Source organism: Coffea arabica, chromosome 10c, assembly GCF_036785885.1.
Source record: "Coffea arabica cultivar ET-39 chromosome 10c, Coffea Arabica ET-39 HiFi, whole genome shotgun sequence".
Lineage (NCBI taxonomy): Eukaryota > Viridiplantae > Streptophyta > Magnoliopsida > Gentianales > Rubiaceae > Coffea > Coffea arabica.
The window spans coordinates 11,087,000-11,101,734 of record NC_092329.1 but is presented as its reverse complement, the minus strand read 5'-3'; the positions used below and the strand labels follow the sequence as shown (position 1 = coordinate 11,101,734).

At 33.5% G+C, this 14,735-nt stretch overlaps 1 protein-coding gene across 4 annotated transcripts; it reads right to left on the bottom strand.

Annotated features, from left to right (window-relative positions):
- Window positions 1-4,198: 4,198 nt before the first annotated feature.
- On the bottom strand, window positions 4,199-14,421 carry LOC113714322 (agamous-like MADS-box protein AGL11). 4 transcript variants are annotated; one of them, XM_027238115.2, is made up of 10 exons: window positions 14,282-14,421; window positions 12,785-12,975; window positions 7,261-7,345; window positions 7,076-7,137; window positions 6,450-6,549; window positions 5,678-5,719; window positions 5,534-5,575; window positions 4,843-5,000; window positions 4,579-4,638; window positions 4,199-4,475 (listed from the first exon to the last, which is right to left on the bottom strand). In XM_027238115.2, exons 2-9 carry the CDS (start codon window positions 12,964-12,966, stop codon window positions 4,620-4,622), a joined length of 690 nt encoding a protein of 229 aa, XP_027093916.1. In that variant the 5' UTR covers window positions 12,967-12,975; window positions 14,282-14,421; the 3' UTR covers window positions 4,199-4,475; window positions 4,579-4,619. The 4 variants fall into 4 exon arrangements, with proteins under 4 accessions (XP_027093916.1, XP_027093918.1, XP_071925825.1 ...); XM_027238117.2 differs by having other exon boundaries at window positions 7,261-7,342; XM_072069724.1 differs by lacking the exon at window positions 4,579-4,638.
- Between the last annotated feature and the right edge of the window lie 314 nt (window positions 14,422-14,735).

Below are 14,735 nucleotides of genomic sequence, written 5' to 3'. Positions count from 1 at the left end.
AATAATTCTAAGATCTAAAAGGCATATAAAACTGAAAATACAAAAGAGTCTAAATAGCACAAATTGCTTAACGGTCTAAAAACTTACTCTTTTGGTTTGATACCTAACCAAAACCAATATTTTGAAAACTTGAAGACCGGCCGGTTTGCGGTTCGATCGATTGAACCGCGAACCGGCCATGTATCCGGTCTAGTTCAATTAAAAAACCAAAGAATTAATTGAACCGGTCAAAATCGGTCAAGAATCGGTTGAGCCAGTAAAAACAGGTAAAATTTGGGAGGTTCAACCGGATTTTATTAAGTATTTATTCTCTAAAATAAATATTGTAGACACCAAAATTTTGTCATTTTATTTTTTACTTCATTTTATTCCTATTTTTTTTGTTCATTTTTTAGTTTATCTTGTTTAAATTTTATTTATCTTTAGTTTATTTTGTTTCATTATTTTCTTAAGAAAATCATTTTCAATTCTTTTTAGAAAAGAAAGGCAAAAGAAGAAAGAGAGAAAGAAACAGAAATTAGTTTTTGTAAAAAAAAAAGAGCCCACTCGCGCTGAGAGTTGTTCAGAAATTTTTGTTCAGAAATTTTTTGCAAAAAACATTGAGAAAGCCTTCGAATTTGCCCCTCAAAGTCACGAATCCGTTTGACTGATACATCTACAAATTTGCAAAATTCCACAGAAGCAACCTCTGGTCACTCCCTTGGGTTTCCACCTCGTCTAAAATTCATCTTTAGGTAACTCTTAACCCTTTCCTCTGCTTGTTACAATCCACAGGCAAAAATTAAACTTGTTAAATAGGAACTTTTTTTTTTATTATTGTTTCATGAGTTCTGTGCTTGTCATATGTTTATGGTTGGATCTGACGCATCTTATTAAAAGGATGATGAAACTGGCAAGTTAATGTGAAAGCCATCAACTATGAATGTTTGTCCTTGTTATCTTTGCAAGTTTTGCAGCTCATGATCAAAGCTATGTTTTGGGGCTTTGTTTGGAACCCAGGAATGAAGGCTGTCTACTTTTCTTTCTACTTACAAATCTGAGGAGGGGGGGATTTTGAACCACTGATCTCGTGCTGTGTTGTTTTCTTGTTGAGTAGAGGTTCCTGTTGGGTTTTAGCTGATGAATCCACTAGTTTTGCTTGAGTTCATGGCTGGTTTTCGTGTGCTGAATAAGCTTTCTGGGTTACTGCAGAAGAAAGCCACGAACAAGATGCATGTGATTTTTGGAAATTATATTTTGACCCCCCAAATTTTGTACTACAGCTCAAAATCTGGAAAAATTGAACTAATTTTGCCCCTTTTAAGTTTTAATCCTCTTTTTATATTTTAATTTGGGTAGAGTAATTCTGGATTTTAGGATATAATTAGGGTTAAATATTTTTTAGTTGATTTTTATCTTGTTGGGTTTTGTAAGAAAGTTTAGTTATTGGGTTTAGGGTTAGTTTGGTTGGATTTAGCAAATGGGTTTTGGTTTATTTTTTTGGATTTTGGCATGGGTTTTGGAGGTTAAAACCCACCTTTTCTGATTGGGTTTATTTGGTCAAAGATGACGGGCTGCCCCATCGTTTTTCCTTGGATTTTCTATTGGGTCAAGGGTTTTCAGCCGACAAGAAGAAATAAAAATGGCCCATCAGCCTTTTACCTCAAAAATCAGATCCGAAAATTGCAGTCCAGTCCCTGGATTCTTGAGTATTTTTTACCCCTATTTTATAATAATTATATTTTGACCCTAAAAGCTTTCTCAATTTTTGCAATTAGGTTCCTATTAGTTTTGATTTCTTAAACATAAGTTGTTTATTTTTTTTAATTGTTAATTATACTTCATTTAAATGCTTTAATTGGTATATTTCATGTTTATTTTCGCTTCTTTATCATTTATTTGTTAATTAAATTGGTGCCTTAACCATTTTGTTGATTTTGAAACATAAATAGGACAAATCTAGCCTCATTTGACCACTACTTCAAGGGAGATACTTTCTTTCATTATTTTTAATCCTCTTATGTGCTTCTATGTGTTTTTTTATATGTAATTGCATGCTTTGAGTGCTTTTTCTTTTAATTACTCATTTTTATGCATTTTTAAGTTTCATGTATTTTATTTAATTTTGATGGTTATTTGAGAGGCATTTAAATGCCAAGTTGTAATAGATAGATGTTCAAGGTATGTATTTAATTAGGCCATGTAATAGATAGGCTTTAACTTTATCAAAAATGTAATTAGTTAGATTAATGTAATAGTTAAGTTATTATTTTTTTAAAATTTCCTCTTAGATTGTAGTTATTAGACTTTTATTTGTGTTTATTTGTTTGGGTGCTTACGTGTTTATTCGCTTTCACTAGGGTTTTGCATATAGATATTATGTTTATGTGTTATGTGCTCTATGTGATTTATGTATTTATTTGCTTTAATTATACTTTATATGATTTATTTAGTTATAATAAATGCATGATGTCACCACACTAGTCCAACGCTAATTGTGGTCTTTCTTCCTGATTTCTCACTAGTCCAACGCTAGTGAAGACTTATTGAAATGGGCTAATCCAATGTTAGATCCTTTAGACCATTTTCGCGCTAGAATTCATACTGTACATGACATTTATTGCATTTCATGCATACTTTTCACTTTTAGGATCCTTTTCCTCATTTGGCATGATATTTCCTTTATACTATCTCTCTTATCCCTATGTGCATAAAACACGACATTTAGACTTGCATTTCATTTAGGAAATTAGAAGTAGGCTAGATCATTTATTTGATTAGGTTTGGATAGTCACCCTTCAAATATGAAAAATGGACAAGTATGGCTTTTTAACTTTAGCACGCTCGTATCTCCTCTATAGAAAGGAAAATTGAGTTACGAATCTTAGTCTCCCGTACTCGTTATATTGCATTCCTCTCTTTTAGGTCATGTATATTTATCTATTATAATTCTTTATTTTTTCGAGTCTTATCTTTTGCATATTCGTAACCTCTTCTAAGAATCATTTTGGGCATCACAATTAATGTGATTTGCACTAATTAAATTTTGAAGAGATATTTCGACCCTCTCGATATTCTTTAGGTTTAAATTTGCATCCATATAGAAACATCCAAATGTGATAAGTTTTATAGGTTAGACTAAGAAAATTTTTTACTAAATCACGCAACTAGCCTTGGCTAAGTTGAAAGGGTGGCTTAGATCAAATTTTTGCCTTCCCTTTCTTCAACCGTGACTCCCGAACTCTTTTCTCTTGTTCTTCGAAGACCTGTTATCAAAAAAGAGTTTGTTTATTTTTTATTTAAAAATATATTTTGGGTGATTTGGTACACCTTAACTCAATACTAAGTAACAACTCCTATTTTTTCTTAAAAATCCTTTTTAAACTATTATTTTGGGCCCAAATCGTCGCACTTTTTAAATACTATTTTAGGTCCTTTTTCTTTGTTTATTCTATTTTAAAATCAATAAATACATTTTTTTAACGCCATAAATTTTATTATTTATTTTCAAAAATGGGTGCGACAAATATTTTAGTTTTATTCAAAATTCTTAATACTTAAATGAATAAAAAATTATTAAACTTTTGAACCGGGAACCATGAACCGGAAGGTTTTCCGATTCACTTTCCGGTCCGAGTTTAAAAATATGGACCAAAACTCCTCTCAAATTGGGGCGTGAGCTCCCTAAACTCTCTTGAACTAGTGCCCTTAGCACATTTAAATTCACTTATATCTATTATATTTATAACCACCAAAAGGAGAGATTTTTTTGTAAAACTCCCGATGTGAGATACAAAGACAAATTCAACAGATAAATCTCTTGTTTTTGCATCATAGAATCATACAACATATTTCTTTCTTGAAATCTTGTCCAAAGAAATATTGAAAACAGCATCTCTTGAGGACATGAATTCAATTGATTCTTGGAACCATTAACTCTTCCTTTACATTAATCAACAGGTCAAGAACAAAAATTAGAGAACACATCTATTATTTGAACAGAAATTGACAAGAGCAAGAAACTCGCTTGAAAGCAGAAGGTAATTGCCCAGGAGACTCACACGAAATCAAGAAAGAGCTCAAAAGGCAATCTGAAAGCGGGTGGTGTGCAATTTTATGATGGAATTCCAGATATTCTAATGGTTTTTCTTTATTTAATTTTTTTCAAAACATTTTGCCAACTTTTTATCAAGCATAAATAAGTTATCCACCTGTAAGAAACAAGAAACAGCATCTTTCCACCATTTGAATACTAGAAAGAGAGAGAGTAATTCATAGATGTATGGATAATTACTAGCTAGTAGTAACATTAACAAAAGAGAAAACGATTGATATGGTCAACTCAACACACACGAGTTGCACAAACTATTAGTTCCATTTTAAATTGTCAATCTGCTTTGTCTCGTTGTAGTCGCAATAATAATATTACAAGCAAGTCAATGCGAATTATTTCGAATATATGAACTCCAAGAGGTACCTTCTCAGGCAGAGTCTACCTGCATCAATAGTGAAAATGTTATAAGATTGGAATAATTTACCCCAAAAGATAATCTTGAAAAATTGAAGGGCTAATCAATCACAAATGTAAGAGAACATTACCAAGATTAACTTGGAACAGAAAACTGGTACCTAGCTAGTTATTAACCTACTAGATCCAACCTGAAACGCAAAGTGTGGACCTTAAGCTAACAGCATTCTACATTACAGCGTATTTGCCCAATAAGAATTTTATATGTTTGCATAAAACGGTAGAATCTCATGTATCTCAAGAGATAGTTTTCGCAGTATGCAAACATATGGATCACGAACTTTTTCTTGATAGTGTACAAGCTGAGAAGGCAATATGTAGGATATGCTGCTTACCCGAGTTGAAGAGATTTCTTGTCAGGGACTTGAAAAACAGGCAGACCCTCCATCATGTTGAGTTGAAGCAAATTCCTAGCCAGATAAGCCTGCATTTCGTTGTATTCTTGCCCAGGTGGCACAATGCTCAGTTGCTGAAGCCTTTCATTTTCTGCTATCTGAAACAAAGAATATAGAACATTTTATTTTTGTAAAATTAACTTTTTTTTTTCTTTTGTTAACTTTAAGTGTAGATCACCGTATAGATCTATATTTAAGCTCCATATTTATCTCTTTTTTTCTTGGACAAAATAGAACTTTTATTAATCACCTGAAAATCAGCTTCACAAAGGGAATCTCACCCAACTACATCACAATCATCTCTAATGATCTAATCAATCATTATACACATTCTAAAATACTTAGCTATACAAACAAAATTTCTATACATTTGCTCAACTATATCAGACAATCTGAATGTAATCCCCATTCCATATTTATCTTTTAGTTTTCATATTTTTAAGATATAGATATCTATAACACATGGCTTAAGATTTGGTTCACCCCATGCCACTAATGGCTGTATCTCTATTCTCTACTAGGCAACATACATAACTCTGCTCTTTAGCATCTGATCCCTTTATTGTGAATTTCTGTATTCTTGGAATGTGTTAAAGCATAGTAATTTAGCATCTTCTGTACTGAATCTTACCTTAGCTCTGAGACAAGCATTTTCCTGTTCCAGCTGAATTTCCTATTAACAAGAAAACAGAAAAGTAAATAAAAACTTTAGGATACAGTGTATAAACATAAATGCAATTATAAAGCATGGCACCGTAGAACTTAAAAACCTTACCCTCTTTTGCAGGGTATCAGTCTCTGCAAGTATCATTTCATGCTGTTTAAGATGAAGACAGACATGAAAATGACAATGAGAACATAGGGAAAATTAAATGTAGTTGGCCAATAGTTTGAATCATCAGTATTAATTTTCATACTTTTCTTGGGAAAAAATATCTATATGAAGTTACGAATAATGCAAGGATGAACCAAATGGCTATATATTAATTATTGAGAGGGCGATAAATTCATGTCCACAATAGAAAGAAAATAATGAAACCCTATATCAGTTTTTGTCAGCCGGTGAATGTGTCCATGAATGATAGGCTGTATGCATAGGCGGAACCAGACAATTTCCTTTTAAGAGGTGAAATCTAATTCACCTAAAACTTTAGTATATATCCTGAAATATATAATCTAATTTTTTGTGGGGCAAGAGTTTAAATTTACACAAAATTGTTTTTAAAAATTTTAATTTTTTTTAAGTAAGAAAAACTTATTTTTCCAAAACTTGGGGGTGGAGCCCCTCCCTGCCACCCCTAGTTCCGCCCATGCCTTTACCTATTTCGTTTTAACGATTAAAATTGGATTGGAGTTGTTTTCTGTCAGACTTAAGTAAAATTTCTATGAAGTACTATAATTTAGTGTAAAACAAGGAACCAAACACAAACTATTGATTTTTGTCTCATTTTTAGTGGTTAAGGTCTTATAGGCAGAACTGATACTATGATTAAACTGAGTCGTCCTATAGGGTGACCTATTTGGTTTAATTTTGGGAACAATGATACCTTTTTTGACCTGATTCTTGAGATGCCTCGTTCAAGCCTGTTCTCCAACTGCTTCAGCTCCTTCACATTCAGGGAGCTTAAACCTTCTCCCATGAGATGCCTGCAAGAAAAGATTTCAGAAGCTCGAATTTATATAACCCGACTGACGATCTGATCCTTCCTATAATTGCCACTTAAACAAACTGTACTCTGTTTTTAAGAGTCCTATGACAAAACATTTCAGCCTTAACATATTTTGGGCCATTTTTATCTTATTTGAAGGAAAGTGATGAGTTCACTCTAAAATTTAGGTCGAATGATTGATGCCCTTTAGTTGTTAGTAAACAACAGAAGTGAAAAAAGACTCCACTTTCTCAATTTTGGCAAGGATATTGAACATTGACTAAATAGGGGCGTTGAACGAATAGAATCTCTGATGATCTTTTCCCATTGCTGATCTAAGTAAGAATAAAGTTAATCTTATACATAGCATAGGTATTAAATCAATAAACCAACATTAAATTAAGAGTATCATTTTAAAACTGACTCTTCAATTAGCTTCTCAGATGTTACAATCTCACGCATGCTTCTGTGGAGCAATTGTTGGCAATGGTAAATTTCAAAAAAAAAAAATTAATAATAATCACCTGTTGGAATTCTGGATCATCTGTATTTGCTGGCGCAGTTTCTTGGATTCTTGCTGGTAGAACTAAACACAAGGCAAGGGGTTAAAGTCTACAGCATATTTTAGAAAACAGCTAAGTTTCTGTTGCTACATGCATAGAATATGGTACACGATTTGTCTGAAGTGCTAAGAAAGTAAGCATTTTACCTGAGCATTGATCTCCTGAGTGGAGCAACTGTTTGAAGCATCTGTGGTTGCCTTCCTGTACCGGTCTATGGTACTCTTTATGCTGCTACAAATTGTTCGACAGTCAGTTGTTTCAGTAACAAGAAAATATTTGGAAAATTCTTGTGACAAGTTAAACAAAAACACTATTGGTACAATACTAACTCAACCTACAACAAACAAGTCTAAAGCCTTATTTGCATTGCCAATTTTTCGTGGAAAAGTTATTTGGGGTTTCTGGAAAATATTCACTTCACGTATTTTTTCAACCATTTCGTTACCTCAAATACATCACATTTAAAAGAAAAAAGTACTATGAAATTTTTTCTTTTTTTACAAAAATTTCAAAAAAATGCAATCCCAATGGACTCTAATTATTTACTAATTACAACCATAAGAACAAATTCAAACTGACATAACATATTATGGCGTAGGAATGAGAAAAATTCAGCTGACATGGACAATTGTGGAAATGCTATAGATTTATTAAAGATGCGATATAAGAGAGCTCAGAGGCAGAAACCTCTGTCGAATGATTCCAAGAAGGGAAAATTACATCCCGTTTTGTTTTCTGGAGGCTTGGGGAAGAACTACTCACAAAACACAGAATCCCAAAGTGCATACATAAGAAGACAGACCACGCACTGGCACTAACGTGGCTACGTGAAGTTTTGACTCCGATGAGGAAAGTAATGAAACTCCAGTGGCCCCACACACTCAGAGAAAAGAGAGAGGTATCTGAAGTTTCGAACTGACAAGGTCAACCAAACTTAGCTGAATATGTACTTGGTCAACTCAGAACCTTATTACTAGTAGCTTTTTCAAGTCTGAGCAAATTTCCCATTCTCCAGTGTCCTGATGTACCCTGAAAGAGGTCCATGATCCTCCTTCAAAAGGCTTGACAGAAAGTTGCAAAACTTGTTGAGGTCTTCATGTAAACAGTAAATAAGATAGAAAAAACCAAAAAACAAATGAAAAGGTTCATAAACTCTTTAGGGTGAGTAAAATCCAAAGATGCAACCTTCAGGGTGAGTAAGGAGTAAATGTTGGTGAATCCATTTTGAATAGAGAACAGAAGCAGCAGAAGATACTGAAAGCTAAAAATGGAATTTAGAATGAAGCGAGCGAAGTGTTAAGACCAGAGAATATATTAAAAAGAAAAAAAAAAGGATGTGAATGTGGAGGTGATGTAAGATCTCCCTGCTTGAATAGTGTTGAGCTGAGAACACTAAATGAATGTTTCTTCACGACAGATGACATGATCTAACATAGGAGTGGAAGACAGAGAAGTGAAAAGAATGCTTGGTAAGTGGGTATTTTTCTGGTGCAAGAGACTTCTGAGTAGCCAAGCATGAATCCGCACGAAAATGAAGCAAGCCAACCTTAGCCATATATGAGTTTAAGTTCAGCATCCAAGCATGACTGTCTTCAAGAAGTGGTGGAATCTTAGAACAATGACATCAACCCATTATCCATTTTGATTGAGAGACATCATACTGATGTTCATCAGCCTCACCAATCACCATATCATGAATCAATAAAGCATTTACAATGCCTTTCATGCTTAATCTTCTTCTATTATTTGACCACCAAAATGGGTAATTTTGATACTACTTTTTTTTAAAAATTTTGATAGTGTTTGTTACATGCCGTTACAGTTAATAAAAAAGAAAAAGAAAAGAAACAAAAATTCTAGGGCGATCATGCTTACTATAAATTGTTGTGTTGAGTGTTATCACATCTTTTGAGACATGTTCAAAAATGATCCATTTTTCTCCAAAAGCCGCTAATCACATGTGTGCTCAGTTAAGATAATTAAAGCATTGGGTTAATTATGCTTTTATGGGAATCACTAAGACCAATCATAAGCTTATCATTTTCAGTAATTGCGAAGGATAGTGATGATGGGATAAGCTGGACTAAACTAAAGTGAAGAGTCAAGTCTGACCAAATAAGTCATGAAACACTCAAAACTAGGAATCTGTAAGTGGCATTTGACAGAGCGGTTTAGCGACAAACCCTCATTAGTTGATGGAAAATGGGAAGTAGATAAGAAGCAGTAGCCATATTGTCATTCAAGAATCTCAACTGTAGAACAAGTACTTGCTACAAAGTTGTAAAACCACTGCCTCTACAGTTCATCAACCTTAAACTTATACACTTCATGTGTGCTTTAGTTTTCCATATTATCATTCAAGAACCTCAGCTCTAGAACAAGTACTTGCTACAAAGTTATAAAGTCACTACCTCTACATCTCATCAACCTTCAACTTACGTTTTTTTTTTTATTTTTCAAAGATGATCAGCAGTGGTTCCCTACTTACACTCCTTGATGACTCAAACCCATAACCTTCAACTTATATACTCCATATATGCTTTATATACTTCATATTTTTTTCCTTTTCTTTATTCATATATCTTTCAGTTTGAAGAGATTGGCACTGCACATTCGTTTAGCTTGAAGTTCCCCTCCTTCATGAGTATTTCATTCATTAATGCTTCACTTAACTCATGGTAGAATGGAAAACAGACATAGGAAAAGCAAAACTTTTGAGGTTTCGTTAGTACTAATTTCAGGTTAGGAATTATGGACACACTTTTGCAGGGTTGTGGTAATCAGGGATGTGGGAGATGGGAGAGGGGAGAGGAAAGAGAGAGAAAGAGAAGGAGGGGGACAGGACAGCCGGGGAGTACACTTTTCACAGAAAAGAAGAAGAGTAGGACATGAAACAGGCAGGCAAATTGAAGGCCCCCAAAGATGGAAATAGGCAACAAAACAAATTAACTTGAGTGGTAAACTGTAAGTTCCCTTACTCGTTTGGTGCTTGGATATCATGTGGTACTATAAATAGTATTATGTTTTCTTGGTTGTTCGGATAAAGCGCGGCATTTCAAGAATATGGCAGGGGTGGAGGGTGACAGGTGAGTACTATGTACTGCCACCATAGTAAAAACAGCTGCCCAATCATCCCATTTTTATGTATTCAAATAGTGTGTTGAAGATCTAATTTTTCATGCTTAGTCAGAAGCCAAATATTTATTGAATCATATATTTCACCTCCCAGGAAGTTTAACCATGATTCCTTTTGGCAAGGTATAGTACATTTTTTAAAATTTCCAGTTTCGAAATTTTGGTTTTTTCTTTTGTATATTGATAAGTAAATGCGAAAATGGAACATATAGGGAATACGTAAATAATAAACCAAGATGAAAAGGAAATTGTTCACGTGTTTCATTGTACTACTTTTCTTGGAAATTCATTCACAAGGGCACAAATTGACGAACCATAACCATTTTGGCTATTACAAACAACAAAAGTTGCAAATGTCATGGACAAATAATTTCAATATTATCTTTGCTAATTCTATGGGAAAGGAGATCTTGGTAAAAGATGACAAATTAGAAACGTAAAATTTTTTTTAATTGAATTTGGTACAAAAAAAATTTTATAGTCCAACTTTTATTGCATCAAGAGGGAATCCAAAACACTAAGCAATTTGTTGCTATAAATTGGAAAAAGAAATGTTAACCTGATTAAGCATTTTACTTGGCAACTCAAGGATGAAGATTGATTGTTTGTGATCTAATTTATAGCTCACAAAGTTGTTCACAGCTACATGTACTTTTGAAAAAAAAAATTTAAAAAAAAACCTAGATATATAATTAGGGGCCCATTTATTGTCCTTATTTAAAATTTGAAGAGCAAATCAAGTCATGTTGAAGTTTAGGGTCTAATTTCACTTTGCACCCTTTAACTATATCCAAGTTCTCATTTTGGTCATTAAACTTCAAAATGGGACACTTTAGTTCCTAAATTATAAATTTCATTGTACTTAAATCCCTAAAATATATAATTTATCCATTTTAGTTCCTAAAGTATAAAATTTGTTCCAATTTAGTCGCTAAAGTATACCCACTTAGGCATAAAATCTGTCTCACTTCCTTGATGATGTTACTTAAGTCGGATAAATTTTATAATTTAGGGACTAAAGTGCCCCATTTTTAAGTTTAAGGACTAAAGTGGAAATTTAGGTGTAGTTAAAGGGTGCAAAGTGAAATTAACCCCAAAAAGTGATATCCTGTGTAAATTTTGGCCCTATTTTAGCATGTTGCCCACATTTAGGATCCATGGCGGACAGAGCTAAAAATGAATTTGGCTGCTTTAAAGCTATCAAATCATGAAGTTCATTTATAACTTATCATGCATATTGCTGAAACATTAATCCATATGCTAGTGAAGATAATGTTGAGATTAGATAGAAGACTTCAACCACTTATCACTGAGTCAGACATTGTGATAAAATTACTCATCCACTGCAGACATCATTCCAGCCAACCTTGCACTATTGCATATTTCTTTAAGAAACTAGCCATAGTAAAAAATTAACATATTTTACACTTCATATAAATTTCTCAAAACAAGTTGTGACAAAGGAATAACATAGCAAAAAAAAAAAGAATTTGATGCTTATGTGTAATAAAGAAGTGTACTTGTGGAAGCAAGAGATAGAAGGAGATATAGCAGCTGTACATCTTTCAGGAGGGATTTCTTGGTTGGGTCTTCCAATAAAGGAAAAAACAATGGAGTAGCCATTAAAACAAAAAAAAAATCATTTTGACAATTCTCTTCACTTTGCACATCAACCATTGCAGCTTAATTGATTACATGTCTCAGTGAGTTACTTAACTGCTTGTGTAATTATACAGGCTAGAGCTGCTTTTTATTTTGTCAATTTTCCTCTGCACTTTAAATGATTTATCTAAATAAGAGTTTTAAGATTTTCATCTTCTTCTCCAAATTAAGTAATGAACTTATTTGAGGCTTTTTCCTTTCTCAATATATTGATGAAAGAATAGAATAGATAAAGAAGTGATTTTATTCCTGCTTTTTTTCACAATATTTAGAGGGTTGTAAAAATGTCAAGTGAAGTAACAAAGGTTCCAATGAAAAACTTCTGATCTCAAATATCTATCCTTAGCCTTTTCTTTTTTTTTTTTCCTTTTTGGTCTCTCCTGAAAATTTCTTTTTCATTTTTTTCTCTTGAAGGTCACTCCTGCAAACTTCCGGTCTGCATCAGCCTCTATTTCTGTGGTCTTATTTCTTCCCCATCTTATACTGAATTCCTATTATTCTCATTAGACAGCCAATGACCTAAAGTACACAGGAAATCTCTGATCAGGCTTCATCAATGACTAAAGATTTTCATCTGCTGATTATAAATCTGCTTTTTGCATGCTTGTCTGACAACCTAACAGCCTCTTTCTGACAATTATAATACATCTTTGCATATATTATCACAACTTGACCAATAAATTAACAACAGAAAAGAAGAAAAAGAAGAAAAAAAAAGGCAAGATCTTTGTCACCCACATGCAATTCTTCAAGCACATTAAGTATATTATTACCTAGACATAACCTGATGGAGTTAAGAAATTTGAAAAGTTGCAACATTTCAGCAGAAAAAGTGGTGTTCTTTGAAATGCTTAGCTGAGTAGTGAAAATTACTTGTTGTTGGCATACTCATAGACGCGGCCGCGACTAGAGAAAACAATGAGTGCAACTTCAGCATCACAGAGAACCGAAAGTTCATAGGCTTTCTTGAGAAGTCCATTTCTTCTCTTGCAGAAGGTCACCTGCCTATTAGTGTTGTTCTCAATCCTCTTGATCTCAATCTTTCCTCTTCCCATTTTTCGAGTCTGCAGACAAAAACATTTTTCCAATGAACCCTTTTGATTTTTGACAAATTTTAACAAAATTACTAAGCCTAATCAGATCCATAAAGATAAAAATTGCTACCATATTCTTCCTTTTTTTTAAATTCTCCTCCTTAAGGAAAAGAAAAGATGAAAAGGTCTAGTAACCCTTGATTTTAGAGTCTGGACATCGAAAAAAGGAGTAGAACACCTCTAATCAAGTTACAGTATAAAAAAGATCTGAACTTTGATAGTGGATAATGTACCCAAAAAAGGGAACTTTTTGCTTCTTGTACACAGTACACATCCACCGGAATGGAGCGGAAGACTAAAGAGAGAAGATGAAGTTTTGAAGAAAAAGATGAGAAATTTGTAAGAGATGAATTATACACTTAGATGCATATACTCTCTGATAAAACCAAAAGAAGGATCTTTTGAACGTTGTGTGAATAAATGGAATAGAAATGGAAATGGCCTTCAAGACCGAAGAAGTAAGATTAACAATCAAATGTGTTCTCAGGTATGAATAAGACATATTGCATAATACAATGCTCGTATTAATTTAGATTTTCAAGAACGTCAAGTAAGTTGATTTGAATGCAGGATCCTACACTCAAATTACATATGATGAATTTCTAACGATTAAATACAAACTGGAAATTTGGAGAAAAATACTACCTCCATGTTGATACAACTTCAAAGGCTGCAAAATAAAAATTTGATGGATGCAACAGCTCCAAATAGAACTGAAAACGGAATTTAAAAATGAAACCAGAAAACCCTTTGGCTGCACAAGAAAATTTTACAATATTTTCAATGAAAACCATAAAAGATGGCACCAGGGTTTGCACAGATTACGTTGGTAGAAAAAGCCAACTTTGAAGCAAGGAAAAAAGTATATTGTCTGAAGAAAAATATCCAAGATTTTCTCCAAAACTTGTGAAGTGTAGAGAAAGAATAAATAGATCATGATGTAAGCCATATTTTGGGAAAAAGCCCAGCTGACAAAAAGATGAGAAAACAAAGGAAAACAAATCTCTCTTCTGAGAAGAATAAGATTTGATGATCAGTAGTGGAAGCAGCAGAAGCAGATCTATCCCTCTATCCCAAAGCTTGACTCTGATGAGTTCCAGACGGAACTTGCATATTTTTTGACATGATAATATTACTTACAAATAAAGAGAAAGGGAAAACGTTTGAAACTGTGCCAAATGCATGGAGGAATAGAAATTAAGAAAAGGGTTGTTTTCTTTTTCTTGAAAGAATTTAAGATGACAATAAAGCACCATCCTAGTAGTAGTTCGCAAACCTGATCAGGTTACTATTTTCCGGCGACTTCAAAACTTTTTCCGAAAGCTTACACGAGTTCCAAAGAAACCCTTCTAGGTGAGGTGGTTTGGCTTCATAGACTACCACTACTCAGCATCTCAGTTTCATAAATCATATGTCATAACCCCTTCATTTATTTATATCTCTTTCTTTCTTTGTCTATGCCTAGCTCAAGCTATGGTTGTGTGTTATGTGAGAGAAAGAGCGAGAGAGAGAGAAGGGGAGAGAGAGGGTGAAGAGAAAGACCCTAAAATGGCTTTTTTTTCCAAATTTATGCAATACGTGATGTTGTGGGATGGTTTGAATTATTAGCTTTGCAGACCAAATTCCCACCAAAAACTGCAATGAGATTGTCTTTTGAAAGTGGACGAATACGCCCTTCTAGTGTATGAGAACTATTTTGCTGTACATTTTCATTTATCAAAGAATGCTTT

Bases quoted from the DNA above. Each gene is read 5' to 3' on its own strand.
- LOC113714322 (XM_027238115.2), bottom strand. From the start codon at position 12,966: ATGGGAAGAGGAAAGATTGAGATCAAGAGGATTGAGAACAACACTAAT. The intron at 5,720-6,449 runs GTATCATTGTTC...CATCTTAAACAG, and splicing joins CAAGAATCAGGTCAAAAAAG to CATGAAATGATACTTGCAGA. The intron at 5,001-5,533 runs GTAAGATTCAGT...TCTTTGTTTCAG, and splicing joins ATGCTTGTCTCAGAGCTAAG to ATAGCAGAAAATGAAAGGCT.